General features: G+C 40.4%; 2 protein-coding genes across 2 annotated transcripts in view; both read left to right on the top strand.

The window, feature by feature from the left end:
• The window catches only part of LOC107652289 (carcinoembryonic antigen-related cell adhesion molecule 5-like), a 135,080-nt gene extending 115,447 nt beyond the window's left edge, over positions 1-19,633 (top strand). Inside the window, exons 7-14 of the mRNA XM_056825347.1 lie at positions 46-297; positions 3,596-3,871; positions 4,250-4,573; positions 9,260-9,538; positions 9,619-9,891; positions 16,400-16,517; positions 18,724-18,905; positions 19,188-19,633. Of these exons, the coding sequence (XP_056681325.1) occupies positions 46-297; positions 3,596-3,871; positions 4,250-4,573; positions 9,260-9,538; positions 9,619-9,891; positions 16,400-16,517; positions 18,724-18,760 (1,559 nt within the window). The 3' untranslated portion in view covers positions 18,761-18,905; positions 19,188-19,633. The remainder of the gene's footprint in view (positions 1-45; positions 298-3,595; positions 3,872-4,249; positions 4,574-9,259; positions 9,539-9,618; positions 9,892-16,399; positions 16,518-18,723; positions 18,906-19,187) is intronic.
• Positions 1-23,820, top strand: part of LOC103092368 (uncharacterized) — a 1,666,349-nt gene that overhangs the window by 829,214 nt on the left and 813,315 nt on the right. The window lies entirely within an intron of this gene.

Raw genomic sequence — 23,820 nt, 5'->3', positions numbered from 1 at the left:
TCTTTCTTTCATAATCTCAATATGGAATCCTTCTTTTTCCTCCAGATGGACCAGATACCCCCGTAATCGTCCCTACAATTGATGCGTACCCTATTGGGGCAAATATTACATTGCTTTGTTCTGCTGTATCTAACCCACCAGCCCAATTTAATTGGTTATACAATGGACAACAGGTCAGCAACTCAGCCACATTCTCTACTATAACATTCCTGAGTCAGTCTGGAACCTATACCTGTCATGCATCTAATTCATTCACTGGCTTGCAGGCCACCAAAGACATGAATATTACAATCTATGGTAAGTAGCTGAATTGGACCCCCAACTTTGTGTTTGGCTCTCTCCTTCCCTGGCATGAGAGAAACAGAGATAAGTAACATTCTGCCCTCCTGGTCACATGACATGATGTGTTGTGGTAGAAGGAGCCCTGAGCTCAGAATTGTAAAACTTGGGTAGAATCCTTCCTTTCCTGTCTACTTTCTGTGTAATAAATGTGTCTCTTCCTTTCACAACCTCAGTTTCTTCATCTGGAAAAATGGATAATCTTTTGCTCTCTATATAATAGAATTCTTTGTGGAGAATGTCCTTTATACATGGTAGGTGCAAAAAGCATGTGAGTTGTCATCGTCATTCATGTTATTGATATTATATTATTCTCTTCTGTCCCAGTAACATACAACCTTCTTTGTCTCCCAACTTCTAGGACTGCAGCTTCAATGACTGCCCCATACTCTTTCCTGTGGTCTTTCATTTAGTCCATTTCCCTATGTGCTGTGGACCCACAGAGTGTTTCTAGTCTTGGTTAGAATATAATGTATTGTCATGGCAGGGATATTCTGGAGATGGAAAGGAAAATTTAAACTTTGCTTCCTTTCACACACAGAGATTCACGATTGCACCTATATTTTTCCTCTTTGTGGCATAAAATGTCACATGGAAGCATGATTGCTATTAAACATGGTTATTATTCATGTAAAGGGAAGATTGGCTTTAGCATCCAGTGGCTTTTCCACAGTAGAATCCCTGCTGCCCCATTAATTCACTGGTCTGGCTCTCCTATGAACAGATAAACAGACTTTCCACCCCCTCCCCCAAATTATTTGTAGCAGAACCATAGAGAGATCATCTCTGACCTTAGTTTCTTTTTATTTCATGCAGCTTTATGGTTACAAATCTTAGGGGCATTCCAACTTCCTGTCCCTGCCTCTGGGGACTTTCTGTGAATGGAGAATAGGGGGAAGAGATAGAATTGTGAAGTGGGAAAGTGACCTAGGGAAAGTCTGACTCCAACAGTATATATTGTAGAGAAGGGATGACTTTTTGTTGGCCTAAATCTGTACATAAGGATCCCCAAAGCCCACATTTTAATTCAGCATTTAAATTGCCTATATGTTCCTGTATTTTCTTTTGTTAACTAATTCCCAATTACCCTTTAATCTGTTTCACACTGAACTTGGGAGTGTTGTAGGCTATGTGTTTCATATTCTAAATGACCTTTTTATTAATTTATTTTTCCAATTAACTAAAATCTATTTTCTATCCCCTTTCTCACCCATCCCACTAAAGAAAAAGAAAATCCTTGTGAAAAATATGAACAATAAATAAAATCTAATTCCCATGCTCAAAAAATATCTGTTGCCACATAAAGCCTTAGTCCATCCCATTTCTGAAGTGAGGCAGCTGTTTTCTTAGGAAGTCTGCAGCTTTTTGTAGGAAGGGAGAAACTAATTTCATCATGGGTCTTCTGAAATCCTGGTTGGTCACTGTACTGATCAGAGGTCCCAACTTTTTCAGTTATTTATTTTGAGAACATTGTTGTTATTGTGTAAATTACCCTCTTGTTTCTACTCACTTCATTCTGTATCAGTTCATACAAATCTTCTGATGTTTCTGTTCTTGAACTCATTCTGTTCAAATGTTCCTATTAGTGACTTGGAGCAAATGAAATAATACGTGTAAAGAACTTTGTAAATGGTGACCATTATTGTTCTACTGATTCTAGAGACAGATCAAAAGCATGAATTTCAAACTTGAAAGAAAAGAGAGAAAAGAAAAAATTGGGTGGAGAGGGATGGTGGAAGCAGATAGCATGCAGAAATAGCTCAGCAAGCTGGCACAGTAGATGGCATGTGATAAGATGAATGTTATTAGGGATTGATATCAGATTCTATCTTTGAGTACAAAAGTGCAAAGCATAAATAAGCATCTGCCTTGATGGGGCAATGACTGGTCACCATGCCACAGGAAAAGAGTTGAAGTAGTGAGTTGATTTAAAAAAGGGGAAATTGGAGACAGACTTTTATGCCATATTAGATAGGATAAAGAGACCTTGGGGATGTCTGAGAGGACCACAAACTTAATATCCATCGGTAGCATAACAGGGCAGTTGAAAAACCTAGTGGCTAGCTGATCTCAGATTTGTCACCTTCCTGACCAGTCGCACTTGGCTTTACTGGATACAAGTTGGAGGGTTACTCTTCCTCACCCTCAGCTTCTCAACAGGGACCCAGGGACAGAGTGCAAGCTCTACCAAAATAATAGAAAAAGGTCAAAGGAGTTGAAATGTTTCTAACTCAATCATTCCATTTTAGAATTTAATCCTAAAACAGCTAGACAAGGATGGCCCAAGAAGACAGTCTGGTGAGCTTACTGAATGTACCCCAGAAGTTGTTCTGGGACACACACTTCTCTCAGTGGCAATGTCTCTGCCTGCCAACTAGAGATAAGAAAAGGGCTTTCCTTGGGCCATGAAGGCTCAGGGAAAATTAGTCCCCATTGGCTTAGCTTCCTAGAATAGGACCATATATGAGTTTAAGAAGATAACCTTCAACATTCTCATTCTTATCTTGTAGGGCAGGAAAGTCCTAAGGAAAGGGGAGAACCCAAAGCAGGGAATTCCAGAATCTTCAGTAAAGGGTATGAACTGCTTCCTGCAGGCAAAACACAGTCATTGGCACAAGAGATGTTATTGTGGGTTAAAAAATCTCTAGACTTGAATCAGGTCTCTCTTGACTCCCAGGCTGAGGCTCTTCCTTTTGTAACCTGCTACTAACTGATCTATTCCCACTCTCTGCCTTTCCTTTTCTTTCCTCTTTAGTGTTAAAAAAATGTTTTCCTTTCTGAGCACACTCCCCCTGTGGCCTGTCCCTAGTCCATCCTCTCCAGCCACCACCAATATCCTCAACAAGAGGTAAGTAACCCTGGCTTCTTGAAGTCCAGGCCAAGGAAACATAAACTCTTGGTGGTCCTGCCAAGCTAGAAAGGCCTCAAATCCAAGTAAAGGTGGTATATGAAAGGCTATGTCATCCCCTGACCAGCTTGCCTCAGCCCAGCAAGACTGAGCACCCGGGGCTTGGGCTCCATGTGAATGTCTTTGTCAGCCACAGGAACGGAAGCTGAACTTTTCCTAAGGCCTGGAGGAGTTGAGATCTGCACCAGAGAAAGGGGTGTCTTTGTCTTTGCCATTGAAATCACAGGTTCTTGGTCTCTGACCTCCAGGCTTGCCAAGGTCTTAGACAGGCCACTTCCAAACCACTTATTTGGTTATAAGGTAAGAAAAAGAACCAACACAGTCATTTTCTGTCTATTTTCTGCATAGGGCCACTGTCCAGACCTATCATCAACAGCCCCAACAGGATCCCAGTGGAGAACATTGACACTGTCTCATTGACCTGCAACGCTACGGGTCAAGTTCGCACTTACCAGTGGTTCATAAACAATCGTGCCCCAACTGATAACAGGATACAGCTGACCAGAGATAAGAGGACACTCACTGTAGGCAGTCTCACAAGGGAACATGAAGGATCCTATGTGTGTGAAATCAAGAACCCATTTTATAGCAATAGGAGTGATCCATTCACACTGAATGTTTACTGTGAGTAAATTTGTTCTTTCTATATGGTACATGCTTATAGCCTGGTGGTGTGTTCCCAGAGGCAAGGCTAATTCAGTCCCTTCTCTGAGAGCTAAAGATGTAGGCTCGGATGTTCCCAAACCCCTTCATCTTTAGGGAGCCCAGATTTGCCTTGTCATGCTTTCTGGTGGAGGATAGCCAGCCAGGATGTTGAACTGGAGAAAACCTTAAGATCTTCCATGTTCAAATCCAAAATCATAAATTAGAGGATGAGCTGTGAATTTCCCAGCTCAAATGGGGATCAGGGAGACACAATGGTCCCTGGTGATGGGTTATAGAATCTGAGACATCCCTTCTTTCTGCCATAATCTCAATATGGAATCCTTCTCTTTCCTCCAGATGGGCCAGATAATGCCATAATTCTACCTAAAGTCGATAGGTACCTTGTTGGGACAAATATTACCCTGAGCTGTTCTGCTAAATCTAAACCACCTGCCAAATTCATTTGGTTTCATAAAGGAAAAAAATGGAGGCCCTCAGCGAAACTCTCTCTTACTAATGTGTCCCTGAAGCATGCTGGAACCTATATCTGTCAGGCATTTAACTCACATACTGGCTTGAATAGCACCAAAGACAAGACTCTTACAATCTATGTCGAAGAAAAGAATTTTACAGACTCTGAAGAAAAGAACGTTAAAATCAATGCTGAGTTTACAATGTATGGTGAGTAGCTGGATTATGTCTCCAACTTTGTGTTGGGCTCCCTCCTTCCCTGGCATGAGAGAAACAGAGATAAGTGACATTCTGCCCTCCTGGTCCCTTGGCACAATATGTTGTGGTAGAAGGAGCCCTGAGCTCAGAATTGTAAAACTTAGGTAGAACCCTTCCTTTCCTGTCTACTATTTGTGTAGTAAGTATATCTCCTTTCCCAGCCTCAGTTTCTTCATCTGAAAAAATGGATAATCTTTTTCTTTGCATATAATAGAATTCTATGTGGATAAAGTCCTTTTCACATGGCAGGTGCAAAAAGCATATGAGTTGTTGCCTTCACCCTTGTTATTGATATTGTATTATTCTCTTCTCTCCCAGTGACATACAACCTTCTTTGTCTCCCAACTTCCAGGACTGCAGCTTCAATGACTGCACCATACTCTTTCCTTCAGTCCATTTCCCTTTGTGCTATGTACCCATAGGGTGTTTCCAATCTTGGTTGGAGTATAAGTTATAGTCATGCAGTGGGGCTAGCCTTAATCCCCTTTAGCAGGGAAATTCTGGAGTTGGAAAGGAGAATTTAAACTTTGTCTCCTTTTACACACAGAGGTTCACCATTGCATCTATATTTTTCCTCTTTGTGGCACAAAATGCCACATGAAAGTATGGCTGATATGAAACCTGGTTCTTATGTATGTAAAGGGAAGATTGGCTTTAGCATCCCACGGCTGGGTCCACAGTAGAATCACTGTTGCCCAATTAATTCACTGGCTCTCCTATGTACAGATGACAGACTCTCCATTCCCCTAATCACACTAGTGTGCAGCAGGACCATTGAAAGATCATCCCTGACCTTAGTTTCCTTTTATTTTGTGCAGCTTTATTGTTACAAACCATAGGGGTATCCCAACTTCCTGTCCCTGACTCTGGGGACTTTCTGAATGGAGAGTAGTGGGAAGAGATAGAATTGTGAAATAGGAAAGTGTCCTTGGGAAAGTCAGACACCAACAGTATATACCTTAGAGGATGGATGACTTTTTGTTGGCCAAAATCCCTAAAGCCTAAAGCCCACATTTTAATTTTTAATTTAAGATATCTGTGTATTACTGTATTATCTTTTGGTAAATATTTCCGAATTACTTTTTCATCCTGTTCAGCCTGGGGGTGTTCTGGGCAATATATTTCATACCTGTGGTTGAAATGAAGTGTTCCTTAATTCAAAATTTTCCAATTAACCAAAACCTATTTTCTGTCCTTCTCATCCATCCCACTAAAGAAAAAGAAAATCCTTGTGACATGTATGGACAATCAAGGAAATCTTATTACCCATGCTCAAATAATATCTGTTGCAACATAAACACTGAATCCATCCCATTTCTGAAGTGAGGAAGCTGATTTCATAGGAAGTCTCCAGCTTTTGTAGGAAGGGAGAAACTTATATCATCCTGGGGCTTCTGCAGTTCTGGTTGGTCACTGCAGCGATCAGAGGTCCCAAGTCTTACAAAGTTGTTTGCTTTGGGAACATTGTTGTTATTGTATAAATTCCCCTCTTGGTTTTACTCACTCCATTCTGCATCAACTTATACAAATCTTTGGTAATTTTTCTGGGACAATATGGATGGTAGAAGCAGATAGGATCCAGAGGCAGTGCAGCAAGCTGTCACAGTAGATTAAATGTAGTAAGATGAATGTTATTGGGGATTGATATCAAGTCCTTCCCTTGAGTACAAAAAGTCCAAAACATAAATAAGTATTGGCCTTGATGGGGCAGAAACTGGTCACCCTGCCATAGGAAAACAGTTGAAATAAGGAGGGATAGTTGATTTAAAAAAAAAAAAGGAAATTGGAGACAGACTTTTAATGCCATGGTAGATTGCAAAAGAGACGTTGGGGATGCCTGAGAGAACCACAAACTTAATATCAGTTGGCATGGTAACAGGGCAGTTGAAAACTTTTAGGACTGATTAACCTAAAAGCTAACTTGCTGTCTGGAGTGAGCTAGGGAAGCAGGGGTCCTTCTGTGCTCCAGGAAGGCCAGGACACCCCTGGAACTGATGCTATATGCACTTCCGGGCACTGCAGGTTAAGATGGAGGTAGAGAATCCCTCATCCATGTGTCTAACTGTCACTGTCTCAATTAGCCAGGAAGGAAACCCGGAGCTCTCTTATACAGGCTATGGCAAGGGAGACCCCAGGAGGCTGGTGTAGCCATCATGAAAGAGCTGCCCTTTGCCAAGTGAGCAGAGACTCATCACCCAGGCTTGGCCACAAGGAGATTAGATTTTCTCAGGCTCACAAATTCATGATGTCTATTTAGTTAAGGCAGAAGGGCAGAGAAATATAGAGGGTGGAGGAAAACCTACAAATCACAGCTAAAGAAACATTCGAGGATCCTGTTGCAACTCACAGTTCTGGCTGAAGGAACTGATTGAGGGAGGGTTGAGATCAAGCAGGAAAGAAGCCTTCTGAAGAACCTGCAGGGCCGTTGGGTGGAAGCAGGTCTGCATTTCTGTATATGGTCCCAGTGGGAAGAGCTAGGACTGGAGGGGCCAGGTTGTAGGGAAGCCAATGTCAGCACAGCCAAGGAAATCGCTCAGAAGCTGAGCTGTCCAGAGGGGGAAAGAGGCCACACAACTGACAGTCATGGATAAGCAGAGGCTGAATGACCACGGATCAGACATGCTGTGGTATCTGGGACCAGATGCCCTCTGCCAGCTCTGGTACTTTGTTGCTGAGACAGTGCTAGGCTGTTGGTCCACCTGGGTACCATCTCAGCCAAGACCACTTAGCCCTTAGAGAATGCTGTAAAATCTCTCCTGCAACAGAGTAAACCTATTATAGACTACCATGTCCTCAGCTGGCCAAAGAAAGGAAAAAAAAAAGCTTGGCTAGAGGGGAGAAGGAAGGGATCAAGTGGCTACTTTGTGCCAGACACCATGCTAAGCTCTTTACAAATATCCTCTCCTTTTATCAGGGACAGTGGATAGGGTTAAAATGTTCTGGGACCCCAAGGAAACACAAGGTCCTCCCTCCCCCAGTAGGGTACTGCTAATGTCCTAGGTTTCCCCATGAGACACCTACACTTTGAAGAACCCCCAGGGGAGGTTTGTGGAAGGGATGCTGCCACCACCATCCAAAAGGGAAGACTGGGTGTGCCAGTGAAGCTCCTTGGGGGCCTGCAGGGTACCTCTTTGAAGCCATTTTGAGAAGGGAGAACCCAAATGAAAATGACTCTTTTCTGTCCTTCTGCCAATCAGAGGGAGACGACATCCCATCAAGAGAGACCTTGGGTTATGCTGAAGGGAGCCTGACCTCAGTTATGGGGTTTAGGGCATCCATTGGACTTTGTATGCATCACTCAGGCCCTGGGAGTCTCCCATTTTTCTCATCAGAAAATAAGGGGTATGTTAGATGATATTGATGTCCCGTCCAGATGGAGATCTAGGCTCCTCTGGTCTCTGCCAGCCCTAAGCCTTCAACACCTGTTCTGAGAAAGGCCCACAAGGATCATCAAGCAAAGAGGGAAAGAGCTCGGGTCCTGGAACAAGAAAAGTCATTCACTGTCTGACCACCCACATCAGCCTCTTTGGGCTTCCTTTTGTAAGTAGAATGGGAGCATACTGCAAGGTGTCTCATGTTTGGAGATGAAATGGACTTAGAATGCAGCTATTCCAGCTCCCTCATTTTGCAGATGAGGAAACTGAGACCCAGAGGAGCTGAGTGTCCACATATGGAAGCAGTAACAAGGCCTTAGAAAAGAGAAATATGTATGCTAATCACTTCCAGAAACAATGGTTAGGGAGAAGCTATTTACATTTTGAAGTACTTGTTAAGAGGATAGGTGGTGAGCAGAGAATGATGGGAGCAGAAGGGCTTCTCTTTTGTGCCAGAGAGCCATCAGACACTCAGGCTGTCATTGTCCAGGAACGTCTTCTCAGAAGAAGGATGCTTTAATTACATACACAAAGTAAAATCCATAAAATTTCAAAGAAACCCAATTCTACTAAAATAAAGTTACCAGCCTTTGTTTTTACAAAATAAATTAATAGATATCAGATTAAAAATCACTGGATTCAAATGAGATGGGTGATGAGAGGCAGCAAGGAGCCAAAGTAGATAGGGAGGACACAGGGACTGGATTCAGGAATATCCAAGTTCTCATTTGGTCTTAGACACTTACTGTGTGATCCTGGCCAAGTCACTTAACCTCTGTCTGACTCTGTTTCCTGAACTCTTAAGTGGAAAGAATAAGATCCCCCACTCCCACAGTAATAACATAGTGCCTGGTAGTATTAGGAATCACAATAATGAGGATGATAATAATAAAAATAATAGCATTGGTGTAACACTTACCATATGCTGGGCATATAATAGATACCTAATGAATTCTTATTCGCTACTCTCCTCCCCATCTCAGTCTCTAGATTGTGTACCTCCTGGGAAATCTCTGGAGGTCGAATAGTCCAAGACACACAGCATTCCCTCCTCAGTGCTTTCTGCTCATCTGCCATATTGTCACAGCTGTTGAACCATGAGGCATCCTTTTCCCGAGAATGTCAGCACCGACCCCTGGATGTCTGTAACAGAAATGTTTCCAGTTGGGCTTCTGGTGTTTTGTTTTTCCTGAAGAGGGGGCCTGGTGAAGAAGATATAGGCCAGTCACTCAGCCACCTCTCTCTCCTCTTTGACTTTCTGCAGAGAACCTGTTGAGTCCCAGCAAAATCAACAACACTGGTTTTGTCATAGAGAATGGCACCGCGATCTTGACGTGCAACACAGAGGGTTACGATTTACCAGATATTTGGTGGTACTACAAGAATAAGAGAATGGTCCTCAATGACAGGATGACTCTCTCTAACTTTGACCAGACCCTCACCATAACGCCTGCAAAGAGAGAAGACAGTGGAGCCTATCGTTGTGAAATATGGGATCCATTCCTTGTCTATAGAAGTCCCTTATTCAACCTGGTTGTCTGCTGTGAGTGACTCTGAATCTCCTCCCTCTCCCAATCCTTTCTCTAACAATGACTAACATTTCATTTTTTCATTTTTTCATAGATGGACCAGAGAAAATCAAGATTTTTCCAAACTCTGTTAATGGACAGATTGAGGTCACATTAAAGGAGAATCTGACTTTAGGGTGTCAGGCTACTTCTGAACCACCGGCCCAGTATACATGGCAAATCAATGGTTCTTCTATAGCTGTAAATTCAGGAAATAATTACACGATCTACCGAGCATCTTGGGATCATGCAGGAACATATACGTGTATAGCAATAAACGACGTGGTAAATGCAACAATCTCTAAAAACATCAGAGTCAGGGTGATTGGTAAGTCATCTCTCCCTTCCCTCAGAGCATAATTTTCTTGGATTGGCCCCAGCAGGAGGCATTCAGGCCCCCTTAAGTGGGCAACTTTTCATGATGATTTGGGAAAAATCATGTTAAAAAAAGGAACCTGACTCTAGGCAATGTGGTCAGACTTATAGTGAATGCCAGTTCATTTCCTTCTATCTTGTCCTTGGTAGAAATGGAGACTGACCTCTTTTTCTCCTATAATAATCTTAGAAACAGTCATGTACACATTCAAGAACATCTTCATTTTGCCAACATTGTGCAGAGCACTGTGCTAGGCACTGAGGGAAATTAAAGGTGTGGCTGAGACTCCATTCTTACTTTCAAGGACCTTACGAGGTAGTAGAAGGATGGGCCTCCAATGCAGGTAATTGACACACAATATTATACAATATTACATATTCATATATTACATGATCCAGCATATTTAGATCATGGCTGCAAATAAAGTATTATTGGAAACCTTGGAAGAAATTCATTCTACTTGGAGGGTGGGTAGAACAAACAATGTGAGATTTCAAAGAACAGCTATCACTTGATAAACTCTTCTAAAGTATGGGTTTTAAAAATGGGGAAGAATTCAATAGGCCAAAGGAGAGGAAAGGGAATATTCTACTTCTAAGAATACGTAGGCCAAGCCAAGATTCAGATGTGGGAAAATGTAGTGTTTGTCCACGTGCAGAAAATAGAGCAATGCAAACTGAGGAGACAGTGCATGGCCAGGAGAAGTATTACTGAGGGTGACCGTCATTTTGTGAAGGGACTTGAAGGCCAGGCTAAGAACACCAAGAAATAATTGGTAGATCATAGGAAGGCCCCAAAGTCTTATTAGCAGAGATTAAAGATGATCATACACATCTAGCTGGCATATGTCATTCATCAACACTGGGTAAGACCAGTGAAACTAAACATGACACTAAAGGTCAGACTTTGGTTGAAAGTGACCATTATCACATTTCTGATTCATCTATGGCTGGGTCCAAACTACCCAGATGGGTAAAAATCTGAGGACTCTGAAGTTACTTTTTCCACTCCTGAATTCCAGGCAAAACCAGCCTCAGCTTCTAGCTGAGGTGCTGAGAATGTAGAATTTAGGTAAGGGAGCTGTGAGTAGTCTGGAGTAGGTATATAAGTACCTTTGTAGAATATAATCGTTGAAAGACCAGGCATAGTAGCAGAAGGAAGAGTAGAAATCAGCTCTCCAACCCAGAACTCTAGCACAACCACTCCAATAAAGGTCTAGAAAGAGTAAAAGATCAAGTAGAAAAGAGGATTCTTTTCAACATGAGTCACTTGAGTCACAATGAGTCACTTTTCCAGCCCAGATCAGAGCATTTATAAAGATCAAAGTCTGGGACCATAAGTTAACCAGAAAAGTGACAAGAAAATGAGACTGAATTAGGAGTTGGGGAATACGTGATCTTGGATACCTCTGAGATGAGCCTGAAATGGTTTGGGGAGCAGGAAGAGGAGCCCACTGGCAGATATACAACCTGAGCTTTGGAATCAGTGCCTGCTAAGGAGGGAACTTGTGCAGAGGGATGAAAGCAGTTCTGGGCCTGAAGAGTGAACATCAAGATGGTGTTTTACCCCCTTTCTGAGTCTAAGGGTTGCAGCTAAGTAACCAGGGTAGATTGCTTAGAACAAGGGGGGTCCTGAAATAGTAACAGTAATGATCCCACAAAATTTGGCAGCTATCACCATAAATGAGTGGGAATATTGGAATATAATACTCCAAAAGGCAAAAATATAGGCTTACAACCAAGAATAGTATACCCAACAAAACATGGGGAAATTGGTTGTTAATGAAACAGACTTATTTATAGAGGAACAGTGAGGAAAGAGAGGAAAAAAATATGATAGCAAGAGGAAAGAAATACACACTTTTTATAATTAGGATATAAAGTAGATTAACTCATACATAAATGTAAATTAGATTATTTTAGCCACAAAAGGGAAGATAATAACATAGATTAAAGGGAAAGTTAGATAGCATAGTGCTTAGAGGGCCAAGTTGATGGGGTCAACTGCTTGGAAGGCAGCTATGCTAAACCCTATACCACCAACTCTTGGAAATTGGGCTCATAGAGCCTGATTGCCTTTTTCAGCTCAAGAGGACTTAGGTTCAAGTGTGGCCTCAGATACTCCCTCATTGTGTGTCCCAAGTCAAGTCACTGTACCTCAATTGTGTAGTCCTTATCACTCTTCTGCCTTGGAAACATCAATTAGTATCAATTTTAAACAGAAGGTAAAGTTTTGTGGGGGTTTTAAATTAGAAACATAAAGGGCTTGAGCAAAATCTATTATGCATCAGTTGTACTAAAAAAAGCAACAGGGTAGCAGCAATCTTGATTTGAGACAATCTAACAGCAAAAATGTATTAATTGTTTTTAAATAAGTGGAGAAACTATGTTTTGCTAAAAGGTACTATGTGAAATTTAACAAGAAAGACAGATTGAGGCAGGCTTCTCCAAACAAAGTTATTATTTACTAGTTGGGATCTATAAACCAATAAAGCAGGTCTCTTGACATCTCAAATATCCAAAAGACTCTAAATTGAGGATTCATTACAATTTTATAAGCATAGAACAAAGAACAAAAAACATATCATTGGTTATGGAACTGGCAACATCATACGACTGAGAACTCATGATGCTTACATTAAGAATAAGGCAGACAGCACACGTGGGACCAGGATCACCTCTCTCAGTCTCTAAGGAATGCTTTTGTGACTTTTCATGGTCCAGCTGCCTCTCGAGGTACTTGATATCAGACTGGAGCATCAGACTCAAAAGCACCTGGGCACAAACTAAGACCACCTGAAGTTTAAAGGGATGAGGTTATGGTCAACTTAGTCTGATTCTTAAGGATGGCACCCTCATATATAATCTCATTTCAAAGAGTCTAAAGTTACATGACAAAAAAAGCTTCACTTTTCAGGAATGGTATGCAAGTGTTGCTGACATAACAATTAGAATTGTACTTCTAAAGCCAAGCTCTAAGTTACTCGTTAATTAACTGATTATGGGAGAATTATAACTTATACATCCAGGTTCAGAAAAGAAGGCTGAATTTTTTAACTTATTGGCTTCTCTCAGAGACAAAGAAGAAGCTTGGGTTGGTTACACAGAATACAGAATATGATCAGTGAATTGAAAAACTTACAGAGTATAATAAAATTTATAATGCAGGATTGAGCCATAGGATTAAACATAAAATACTAAGTCAACATTTGCTTCTTTCAGTACCAAAAACAATAAATTATTGTATCCATATAACAATGAATATGCACCATATGGTATAACAGTTCAATACTAAAGGAAAAATGAAACAAATTCTGTGACAGTAAAAGCACAATAACAAGGGACCTTAAGGGACCCTTTCAGACCTGGACAACAAACTATTGTCCTAAAAAAGAAAAAGAAGTTAAGAACTTCCATAGAATTTTATAAAAGTTGGATAAAATGGATCTCTGGTGATTATTGAATAGAAAATTCTAAAAGCCTGGTTTATTATTTCTCCTCTTATCCAGAGAAAGTGGCCCAGTTTCCATTAGCAACCCTTAACCCATCCTATAGCAAATGGTTATCATTATCATCAATAAACAAAACATGGACTAGGAACCAATACACAGTATTGATTCTAACATGGAAGGTAGAGATTTTTAAAAGAACAGCTCATGGAGCACTTGAAACACAAAGAGGAAAGATATGAAATAGAAGATTAGAGATAAGAAGACCAGTAAAGAGAATCTTCCAAAAATTTAGATGGAAAAAAACAAGACTTGAATTTGGCCAGAGTAGTGGGGAAGAAGAGAATGGAAAGTTCATAGGATTTAAAGCTGAGGTTACTGTTACATATAGATGGTTCATCTAGCCCATATAACTTCATTTTCTAAATTGGAAAATTGATATCCAAAGAAGAAAAGGAACTTGCCAAGATCCCACACTTAGCAAGTGACAAGGACAGGATTTTAATCTACCTCTCCAGATTTCAAATGCAGAGTTCTTTCTGCTACAGTGCACTGCCTTTTAGGAATAGATGTGACAAACTCATTTAAAGGTTTTTGCAATGAGAAATTTCACCATCAAAATGGCATTCAAGGAAGGTTGGACTGGGACAGCAATAAGAAGTATGAATCAGAAACGTGAGAGACTAGAGCCAGGAACACTGGTCAGAAAATTATTGCCATCTCTCCATACAACTAAAACTAGACTTGAGCAATTGGAAAAACATTAACTGCCCATGGGTAGGATGAGCCAATATAATAAAAATGACCATCCTACCCAAACTTATCTATCTATTTAGTTCAATATACCCATTGAATTTACAGAAATTTTCTTTACTGAATTAGAAAAAAAAAACATAACAAAGTTCATTTGGAAGAACAAAGGATCAAGGCTATCTAAGGAAATAATGAAAAAAAATACAAAGGAAGGTGACCTTGCAGTCCCAAATCTCAAACTATACTATAAAACAGTGGTCATCAAAACAATTTGGTACTGGCTAAGTGACAGATAGGAGGATCAGTGGAATAAACTGTCACCTCAGCAAGACAGTGTATGACAAACCCAAAGACTCCAGTTTTGGGGACAAAAATCTACTATTTGACAAAAATTGCTGGGAAAACTGGAAGACCGTGTGGGAGAGATTAGGTTTGGATCAACACCTCACACCCTACACGAAGATAAACTCAGAATGGGTAAATGACTTGAACATAAAGAAGGAAACTATAAGTAAATTAGGTGAACACAGAATAGTATACATGTCAGACCTTTGGGAAGGGAAAGATTTTAAAACCAAGCAAGACATAGACAGAGTCACAAAATGTAAAATAAATAATTTTGATTACATCAAATTAAAAAGTTTTTGTACAAACAAAGCCAATGTAACCAAAATTAGAAGGGAAGCAACAAACTGGGAAACGATCTTCATAACAAAAACCTCTGACAAAGGTCTAATTTCTCAAATTTATAAAGAGCTAAATCAATTGTACAAAAAATCAAGCCATTCTCCAATTGATAAATGGGCAAGGGACATGAACAGGCAGTTCTCAGCCAAAGAAATCAAAACTATTAATAAGCACATGAAAAAGTGCTCTAAATCTCTGATAATCAGAAATATGCACATCAAAACAACTCTGAGGTATCACCTCACACCTAGCAGATTGGTTAACATGACAGCAAAGGAAAGTAATGAATGTTGGAGGGGATGTGGCAAAGTTGGGACATTAATTCATTTTTGGTGGATTTGTGAATTGATTCAACCATTCTGGAGGGCAATTTGGAACTATGCCCAAAGGGTGATAAAAGACTGTCTGCCCTTTGATCCAGCCATAGCACTGCTGGGTTTGTACCCCAAAGAGATAATAAGGAAAAAGTCTTGTACAAGAATATTCATAGCAGTGCTCTTTGTGGTGGCCAAAAATTGGAAAATGAGGGGATGCCCTTCAATTGGGGAATGACTGAACAAACTGTGGCATATGTTGGTGATGGAATACTATTGTGCTCAAAGGAATAATTAAGTGGAGGAATTCCATGGAAACTAGAACAACCTCCAGGAAGTGATGCAGAGTGAAAGGAGCAGAGTCAGGAGAACATTGTACACAGAGACTGATACACTGTGGTACAATCAAACATAATGGACTTCTCCATTAATGGCAATGCAATGTCCCTGAACAATCCACAGGGATCAAGGAGAAAAAAAACACTACCCTAAAACAGAGGACAAATGGTGGGAGTAAAAACACCAAGGAAAGGCAACAGCTTGACTACAGGGGTAGAGGGGATATGACAGAGGAGAGACTAAATGAACACCTTAATGAAAATACCAACAACATGGAAAAGAGTTCGGACTGAGGATGCCTGTGATACCCAGAGGAATCACGCATCGCCATTGGGAGGGGTGGTGGGAGGGGGGAGAAAAAGAAAATGATCTTTTTTTCTAATGAATGTTTGAAAATGACCAAATAAAATAATGTTTAAAAGAAAAAAAAAGAAAATTATTGCCATAATTTAGAAGAGATGAGATGATCTGGAGTAAAAACTGAGAAAATGGGGAAGATATGAGAAATACTGTTCAGGTAGAATCAACACAAATAATGCAAACATTAGAGAAAATATCATAGCAATTGATTAGATATGAGGTTTGAAGGAAAAAGAAAGTCAAAGGGTATTCAATTTGAATCTGGGTGCCTGGAAGGTTAATGCTTCCATAAACAGAATAGAGAAGGGCAGAGGGTTCTGTGTGGGGAGAAAATCAGAAGTTCAGAGATTAAGTTTTATGTGTTTGCCCTATATTCCAGTGTCTCCAAGGGGATACCTGGGCTCTGAGGAACAATGGCCAAGTCAGCTTCATTAATCAATGAGAATTTTTTAAGTATTTATGGAGCGCCAGGCAAAGAACACAAGTGCTAGGCACTTTTTGTGTCTGGGACCACAAAAGAACACTCACAGTTGCTTTTTCTCTTCTCTGTCCACAACAGAAAAGGAGGCTCATACACTCTCTGGAGGGGCCATTATTGGCCTTGTGATTGGATTCCTGGCTGTAGTGGTTCTCATCGGGGCTCTCGTCTATTTCCTGTTCATCAGAACATCTTCAGGGTAGATCAAAGTTTCTAATCTGGTTTAATTCTCTCATAGTCTGTCTCCCTGAATGGGGAAGAGAAACCAAAATGGTTCTCAGCAAGCTGTACCCACATCTGGGACTTAGTCTAACTTACTTTGCCAAACTCCTCCTTTGCAGCACTAATTGCATTGGGTGGCCTCCTTCTCTGGCCTATCATCCTCCACTATCCTTCACATTTCTAGGAGCTTGGACCAGACCCTCTGCCAGCTTTTGTACTTTGTTACTGAGACAGTGCTAGGCTGTTGACTTACCTGGATCTCATCACAGCCAAGGCCACTTAGCTCTTAGAGGATGTTGCAAAATCTCTCCTGCAACACAGTACATCTATTATAGACTATCGTGTCCTCAATTGGCCAAAGAAAGTATAAAAAGCTTGGCTAGAGGGGAGGAGGAAGGGATCAAGTGGCTACTTTGTGCCAGACACCATGCTAAGCTCTTTACAAATATACTCTCGTTTTATCAGGGAGAGTAGATAGGGTTAAAATGTTCCAGGAACTCAAGGAAGCACAGGTCCTCTCACTCCCAGTAGGGTACTACTAATGTGCTAGGTTTCCCCATGAGACACCTGCACTATGAAGCTCGCTCAGGGGAGATTTGTGGAAGGGATGCTGCTACCACCATCCAAAAGGGAACCCAACAATGCGAGGGCATTTTGTTTGGAAATAAGAAGATTAGATGTGCCAGTGAAGTTCCTTGGGGGCCTGCAGGGTACCTCCTTGAAGCCATTTTGGGAAGGGAGAACCAAAAGTAAGGTAACTCTGTTCTGTCCTTCTGCCAATCAGAGGGAGACAACATCCTGTTGAGAGAGACTTGGGTTATGCTGAAGGAAGCCTGGCTGCAGTTATGGGGTTTAGGGTATCCAGTGGGCTTCATATGCATCACTCAGGCCCTGGGAGTCCCATTTTTCTCATCAGGAAATAAGGGGTATGTTAGATGATGCTGAAGTCCCGTCCAGATGGAGATCTAGGCTGCTCTGTTCTGAGAAAGGCTCACAAGGACCATCAGGTAAAGAGGGAAAGAGTTCTGGTCCTAGAACAAGAAAAGTCATTCACTGTCTGATCACCTACATCAGCCTCTTTGGGCTTCATTTTGTAAATAGAATGGAAGGATCCTGCAGGATGTTTCATGTTTGGAGCTGAAAGGGACCTAGAATGCAGCTATTCCAGCTCCCTCATTTTACAGATGGGGAAACTGAGACCCAGAGTAGGTGAGTGATATATAAGGAAGCATAAACAAGGCCTTAGAAAAGAATAATATGTGTTCTAACTACTTCCTAGAACAATGGTTAAGGAGAACAGTTTGAAGTACTTGTTAAGGGTATAGGTGGTGAGCAAAGAAGCATGGGAGCATAAGGGCTTCCCTTTTGTGCCAGAGAGCTTTCAGGCACTCAGGCTGTCATTGCCCAGGAACCTCTTCTCAGAAGAAGGATGCTTTAATTACATACACAAAGTAAAATCCATAAAATTTCAAAGAAACCCAATTCTACTAAAATAAAGTTACCAGCCTTTGTTTTTACAAAATAAATTAATAGATATCAGATTAAAAATCACTGGATTCAAATGAGATGGTTGATGAGAGGCAGCAAGGAGCCAAAGTAGATAGGGAGGACACAGGGACTGGACTCTGGAATATCCAAGTTCTCATTTGGTCTCAGACACTTACTGTATGATCCTGGCCAAGTCACTTAACCTCTGTCTGACTCTGTTTCCTGAACTCTTAAGTGGAAAGAATAAGATCCCCCACTCCCACAGTAATAACATAGTGCCTGGTAGTATTAGGAATCATAATAATGAGGATGATAATAATAAAAATAATAGCATTGGTGTAACACCTACCATATGGTGGGTATATATTAGATCCCTAATAAATGTTCATTCATTTCCTACTTCCCTCCCCATCTCAGTCACTATTTTGTGTACCTCCTGGGACCTCTCTGGAGGTAGGATAATCCAAGACATAGCACTCCCTCCCCAATGATTTCTGCTTATCTGCCTTATTGGAACAACTATTGAACCATGAGGCATCCTTCTCTCCACAATGTTAGGACCCACCCCTGTATGTCTGTAACAGAAATGTTTCCTGTTGGGCTTCTGGTGTTTTCTTTTTCCTGAAGAGGTGGCCTGGTGAAGAAGATATAGGCCAGTTACTTAGCCACCTCTCTCTCTCTTTGTCTTTCTACAGAGAAGACCTTGTTGTACCCCAATATTTCTATCAATAGCACCAGCAACATCATAGACAATGGCACCGCGGCCTTGACGCACAACACAGAGAATGAATATTTGAATATAGCCAGAGAGAATGCTGGCACCTGAGAAATGGATCATCTTTTTGTAGAGCAACCAGGAGGCCAGTGTTATCAAAGGGTATGTGGTGGGACATAGGCTGTAAAAATACTAGTGGGGGAGCACAGATGATAGGGAGCCAGTGGAATTTATGAACTCAACGACTTCCTTAGTTGAGTAGATGGGTGGGCAGCAGGCTAGAACATAAATCAAAGTGGGGAGAGACTTGAGGCAGGCAAAGCCTCCCAAGTAAAGAAATGCACTTCTTTTCAGAAGTGAGTAATATTCCATGCAGGCAAAGTCAATGTGTTGGCTGGTTTATTGAATTTCTTTTTCTCTTTCTTTTGAAATCATTGTCATTAGGAATAGTTCACTGGCTGGGCTATGGGAAAGAAGATATTCCAAAATGAATGGTATGAAAGCAAAAGGCATCAATAAAAATATCAAAAATTATTCAAAAAAAAAAAAGAAACTGTCCAGGTGGAGACATCCAAGTGGATTCAAGGGACAAGAAGAGCTGAGCACAGAGATCAGGACTAGAGATTTTGTTTCAAAGGAGAGATGCTACAGGGGATTTTTTCAGGCCAGACTAAGCTGCCTGTCCCTTCTCCCAGTCTTGGCAGCCTGTTCAGAGTAGTTAGCACTGGTATAATGAGGGCAGAGGGGCACACTGTGTGCCCCCATCTATACAACACCTGCTTTACATGCACCTTTGTTTCCCCACCTTGGCTATAGAGCAGAAATGACAAATCCATCTTCTTCTTACCCTTGTAACTTCATTACTTCCCTTTAAAAACTCACTCCAAGTCTGACTGGTCAAATTCTTTCTACATCCCTTCTATAAATATGTTACCCAAAACCCAAAGGATGACAACTTCTCCTGATGCTTCCCAAAGGAGAGTTCTCTTCTAGGACCAGAATGGCAGTGTTCTCTTGGGAGCCTGACCCCAAAGAAGGGAATTGGCTTTTCTTACACTCTCTGGCTCATGATTTCCCCTGTCACAGTTAACTCCAGGGGAGATCCTTTAAGCAAAGCTTTATTCTAAATGGGATGGAGGAGACTTGGTGCCCCATACTTTGCCCAAACTGGATGGACAGTGGACATTAATGGGACAAATTTGTCATTGATCATCATGGAAAATTTGGCTACCTCCAATTATGAACTTGATCAAGTTGTCCCTTGATAGGCAGTGTAATACTCCCTCACCATCACTCTGTCCACTCCCTGCCCTTCTAAGGGTTAACCAGGTTGGTATGGAAATTAGTAAATGTTAACTCTACTGCTGCCTAGAGTTCCTGAGCTCAAGAGGTCCACAAACTTCAGTCAGTCTGTCCAAGTAGAAGGGATTAAAGGTGTGTACCACCATTATAGGTATATGAATGTATGTGCATATATTTATGTGTATATATGTACATATGAGCATATATGAAATGGCATATGCATGTGCTTACATATAAATATATATGTATATAAATATATGTGTATACATCTACATATCTGTGTCTGTGACTCTGTAAAGACTTGGTGTTACCAAATTTCATACCAATATTACAAAATAAGTAATTATCAAATGTGCATGATACCAAATGAAAATGTCCAAAATAGAACAATAGAATATTCTACAAGAATCAGAAATGAATTTGTATTAAAATCCTCTGTTTATTAAATCAGAGAACGTAAAAAAGTGAAAGGAAAAAAATAGAAGTTTAGTTTTCACTCCTATCTAAGGTGTCCCCAAAAGGATAAATCAAAACAACTCTGAGGTATCACCTCACACCTAGCAGACTGGCTAACATGACAGCAAAGGAAAGTAATGAATGTTGGAGGGGACATGGCAAAATTGGGACATTAATGCATTGCTGGTGGAGTTATGAATTGATCCAACCATTATGGAGTTCAATTTGGAACTATGCCCAAAGGCTCTAAAAGACTGCCTTCCCTTTGATCCAACCATAGCACTTCTGGGTTTGTACCCCAAAGAGATAATAAGGAAAAAGACTTGTACAAGAATATTCATAGCTGTGCTCTTTGTGGTGGCTAAAAATTGGAAAATGAGGGGATGCCCTCCAATTGGGGAATGGCTAAACAAATTGTGGTATATGTTGATGATGGAATACTATTGTGCTCAATGGAATAATCAAATGGAGGAATTCCATGGGAACTGGAAGAACCTCCAGGAATTGATGCAGAATGAGAGGAGCAGAACCAGGAGAACATTGTACACAGAGACTGATACATCATGGTACAATTGAATGTAATGGACTTCTCCATTAGTGGCAATGCAGTGATCCTGAACAACTTAGAGGGATTTATGAGAAAGAACACTATCCACATTCAGAGGAAAAACTGTGGGAGCAAAAACACAGAAGAAAATCAACTGCTTGATTACATGGGTCGAGGGGGATAGGATTGGGGATGTAGACTCTAAATGATCATCCTAGTGCAAACATCAATAACATGAAAATAGGATTTGATCAAGGACACATGTAAAACCTAGTGGAATTGTGTGTTGGCTATGGGAAGAGGTTAGGGGAGGGGAGGGGAAAGAATATAATTCTTGTAACCGAGTAATGCTCTGGATTGACTAATTAAACAAACTTTTTTAAAGAAAAACTAAAATCTCTTCCTTTGGACTGACATGTGTGGTGAGTGAAAAGCTGACTCTTAACTGCTAGATTTTCTGAAGAAAAAAAAACACCTCAGGAGAGGCTTACCTCTTGATAGAGACTTCCCCAGGTCCTTGGCTTTGATGAGGTTAAGGACTAAACCCCCCTGTCCAGATTGAGCCAGGTGCCAAGGGTAAATTACTTAATGCTTAAGTTAGATATCTTAACCTATATTCACTCTGATTTTCTTACTTCACTATATTTGTAAATAAATCTCTTTGCAATTAATATAAATTCTGGTGACCATATATTAAATTATCCAGTCCAACCATTTTATATAAATAATCCCTTTTCCCCCTTACATTTATTTGGCTAACCAAGTCAGTTGTGATGAAATATCCTCAATATTTCTAGTTTCCTTGCCTTTTCCTTTACTTTTGTGACTATCTCTATGTCAGCCTTAAATAGCTTAATTTGAGTCTACACAAATTAGCTGCAGTTCAATTTTTTCTTTCTTTCTCTTTCCCCCTTTAAGAATAAATATAGCACAGCCATTTTTAATTTTAGTTGCTGGGCCTTAAGGCCTCACCTGGGGAAACTGTTCCCAACCCCCCTCTCTCAAACAACCCAAAATAGTAGACCCAAAAGTTTTCAACATGGGGAGGATTCTGTCTTTCACCTGCCTTACTGGCAGCAAATAGATGCTTTCTTAATTAGCTGTGAGGGAAAAAATCTGGGGAAAAGCTTTCACTCCTTTTCAAGATAGAAAGTAATCCTGCTCTGCCCAAACAGAATTTCATCTCTCAGCCTGAAATCTCTGAGAAAACAAAACTTAACAAAATATAACTGCAGTTTATTTTTGTATTAAAAAGTGATTATTAAGCAAAAATTAAGAAAGTTTTAGCTTTTTTTTACACCTGAAAATTGATTTTTTTTTTTCCCAAATCCCAGTGTTTCTAGAGGTAAACTTAAGTGAGAAGTAAAACCTGTGGAGTTAAATCAGGAAGAGTAGGGTTAAAGTAACAACAACAATAAACAAAAAACAGATCTTTTTTATCCTAAGAGGCTTTTACAGTCCAAATAAGGTAAAAAATAATTAATAAAACCTTTTTATTACCCCTGGCCATTCAAAAAAGCAGCCTGGAAGCTGCTTCCTGGAAGCTTTTCATCCTGAGGGGGAAGTCAGCTGTTTCCCATTGCCCCTCCTATACTTAGCCTCCAACAAAAGGTTTCCTCTCCCACCCTCCAACCATGGAGTTAATCAAATCAAGGTGTGATATCCTTAAAGGGACCACACCATTACCTTTAATTTTCACACCCTGACTTTAATCCCTATCCAGTAGTGCCATCTACTGATGAAAACCAGATTTATAATCAATTTAAGAAATATATATATATATATATATATATATATATATATACATAATAAAATTTTTAAAATGGATGCTACTCTACATGAAAATTTTCTGGCTTTTGAACAACTAGCAACTTTAAAGGTTTTCAGAATGCCTCCCAATCCTTATGCTCTCAGGTAATTTTATTTTTCTATTCCTCATTATTGTGACAAAAAATGCTACCATACAAAAAAATGAAGCTGAAATGCAGAAAGAAAAGCAAATTCAATTGTACAATTTCGAATACTTCTTACATGGTCAGATAGCAAATACTGATCACATCCAAAACATGTTTGATTTTTACAAGCCTGTTCCTGATCCACTAAGAGAGGAAAATCCTTTCCCCAAAATAGAGACAAAAGACCTCTCTCATACATCTCAGCTGCAGAACTACCCCTCTCATGCTCTGCAACTCTTGACTAACCTTACTTCCCCTGATCCTTCTTCTGAAATTCCATCTTCTCATGTTCTTTCTCCCACCCCATTATCAATTCTAGCCCCAAGGAAATCTTGTCCTTCTAAGAAAATTGTTCCTCCCCAAGCTGACTCACCCTACCCAATTAAAATTAATTTCTTTACCTCTTAAGGGAAGTACCTGAAATAGGTTACAATGGGGATGTGGTGACCCTAAGCTAGAATATGCGTTTTACTTTACAAGATATAAATGAATTGACATGAAACATCCCCACTCATGAAGTAGATCCCTTTGTGGTAACAAAAAAGATGGCTAATGTATTTTTTCACTATAATCCATCTTACAAAGACATTGAAAATCTACTCCAGGCTTTCCTAATGGAACGTGAGAAAAATAAAATAATTTCTCCTGTCAATAATGTCTGGGGGCTCAATGCAGTACAGTGGCCATTGCTGGATCCTGAAAGGGATTATAACAAATCTGAATACTATTTACAATTATATCGTTGTAGGGAGGCCATTCTAGCTGCAATGAGAGCTTGCTCTAAAAACATAGATAGATGGACATGATTTGAAAAAAT

This window comes from Monodelphis domestica, chromosome 4 (genome assembly GCF_027887165.1).
Source record: "Monodelphis domestica isolate mMonDom1 chromosome 4, mMonDom1.pri, whole genome shotgun sequence".
Taxonomy (NCBI): domain Eukaryota; kingdom Metazoa; phylum Chordata; class Mammalia; order Didelphimorphia; family Didelphidae; genus Monodelphis; species Monodelphis domestica.
Note: the sequence above shows the minus strand (reverse complement) of the source record. Positions and strands in the feature narration are given on the sequence as shown.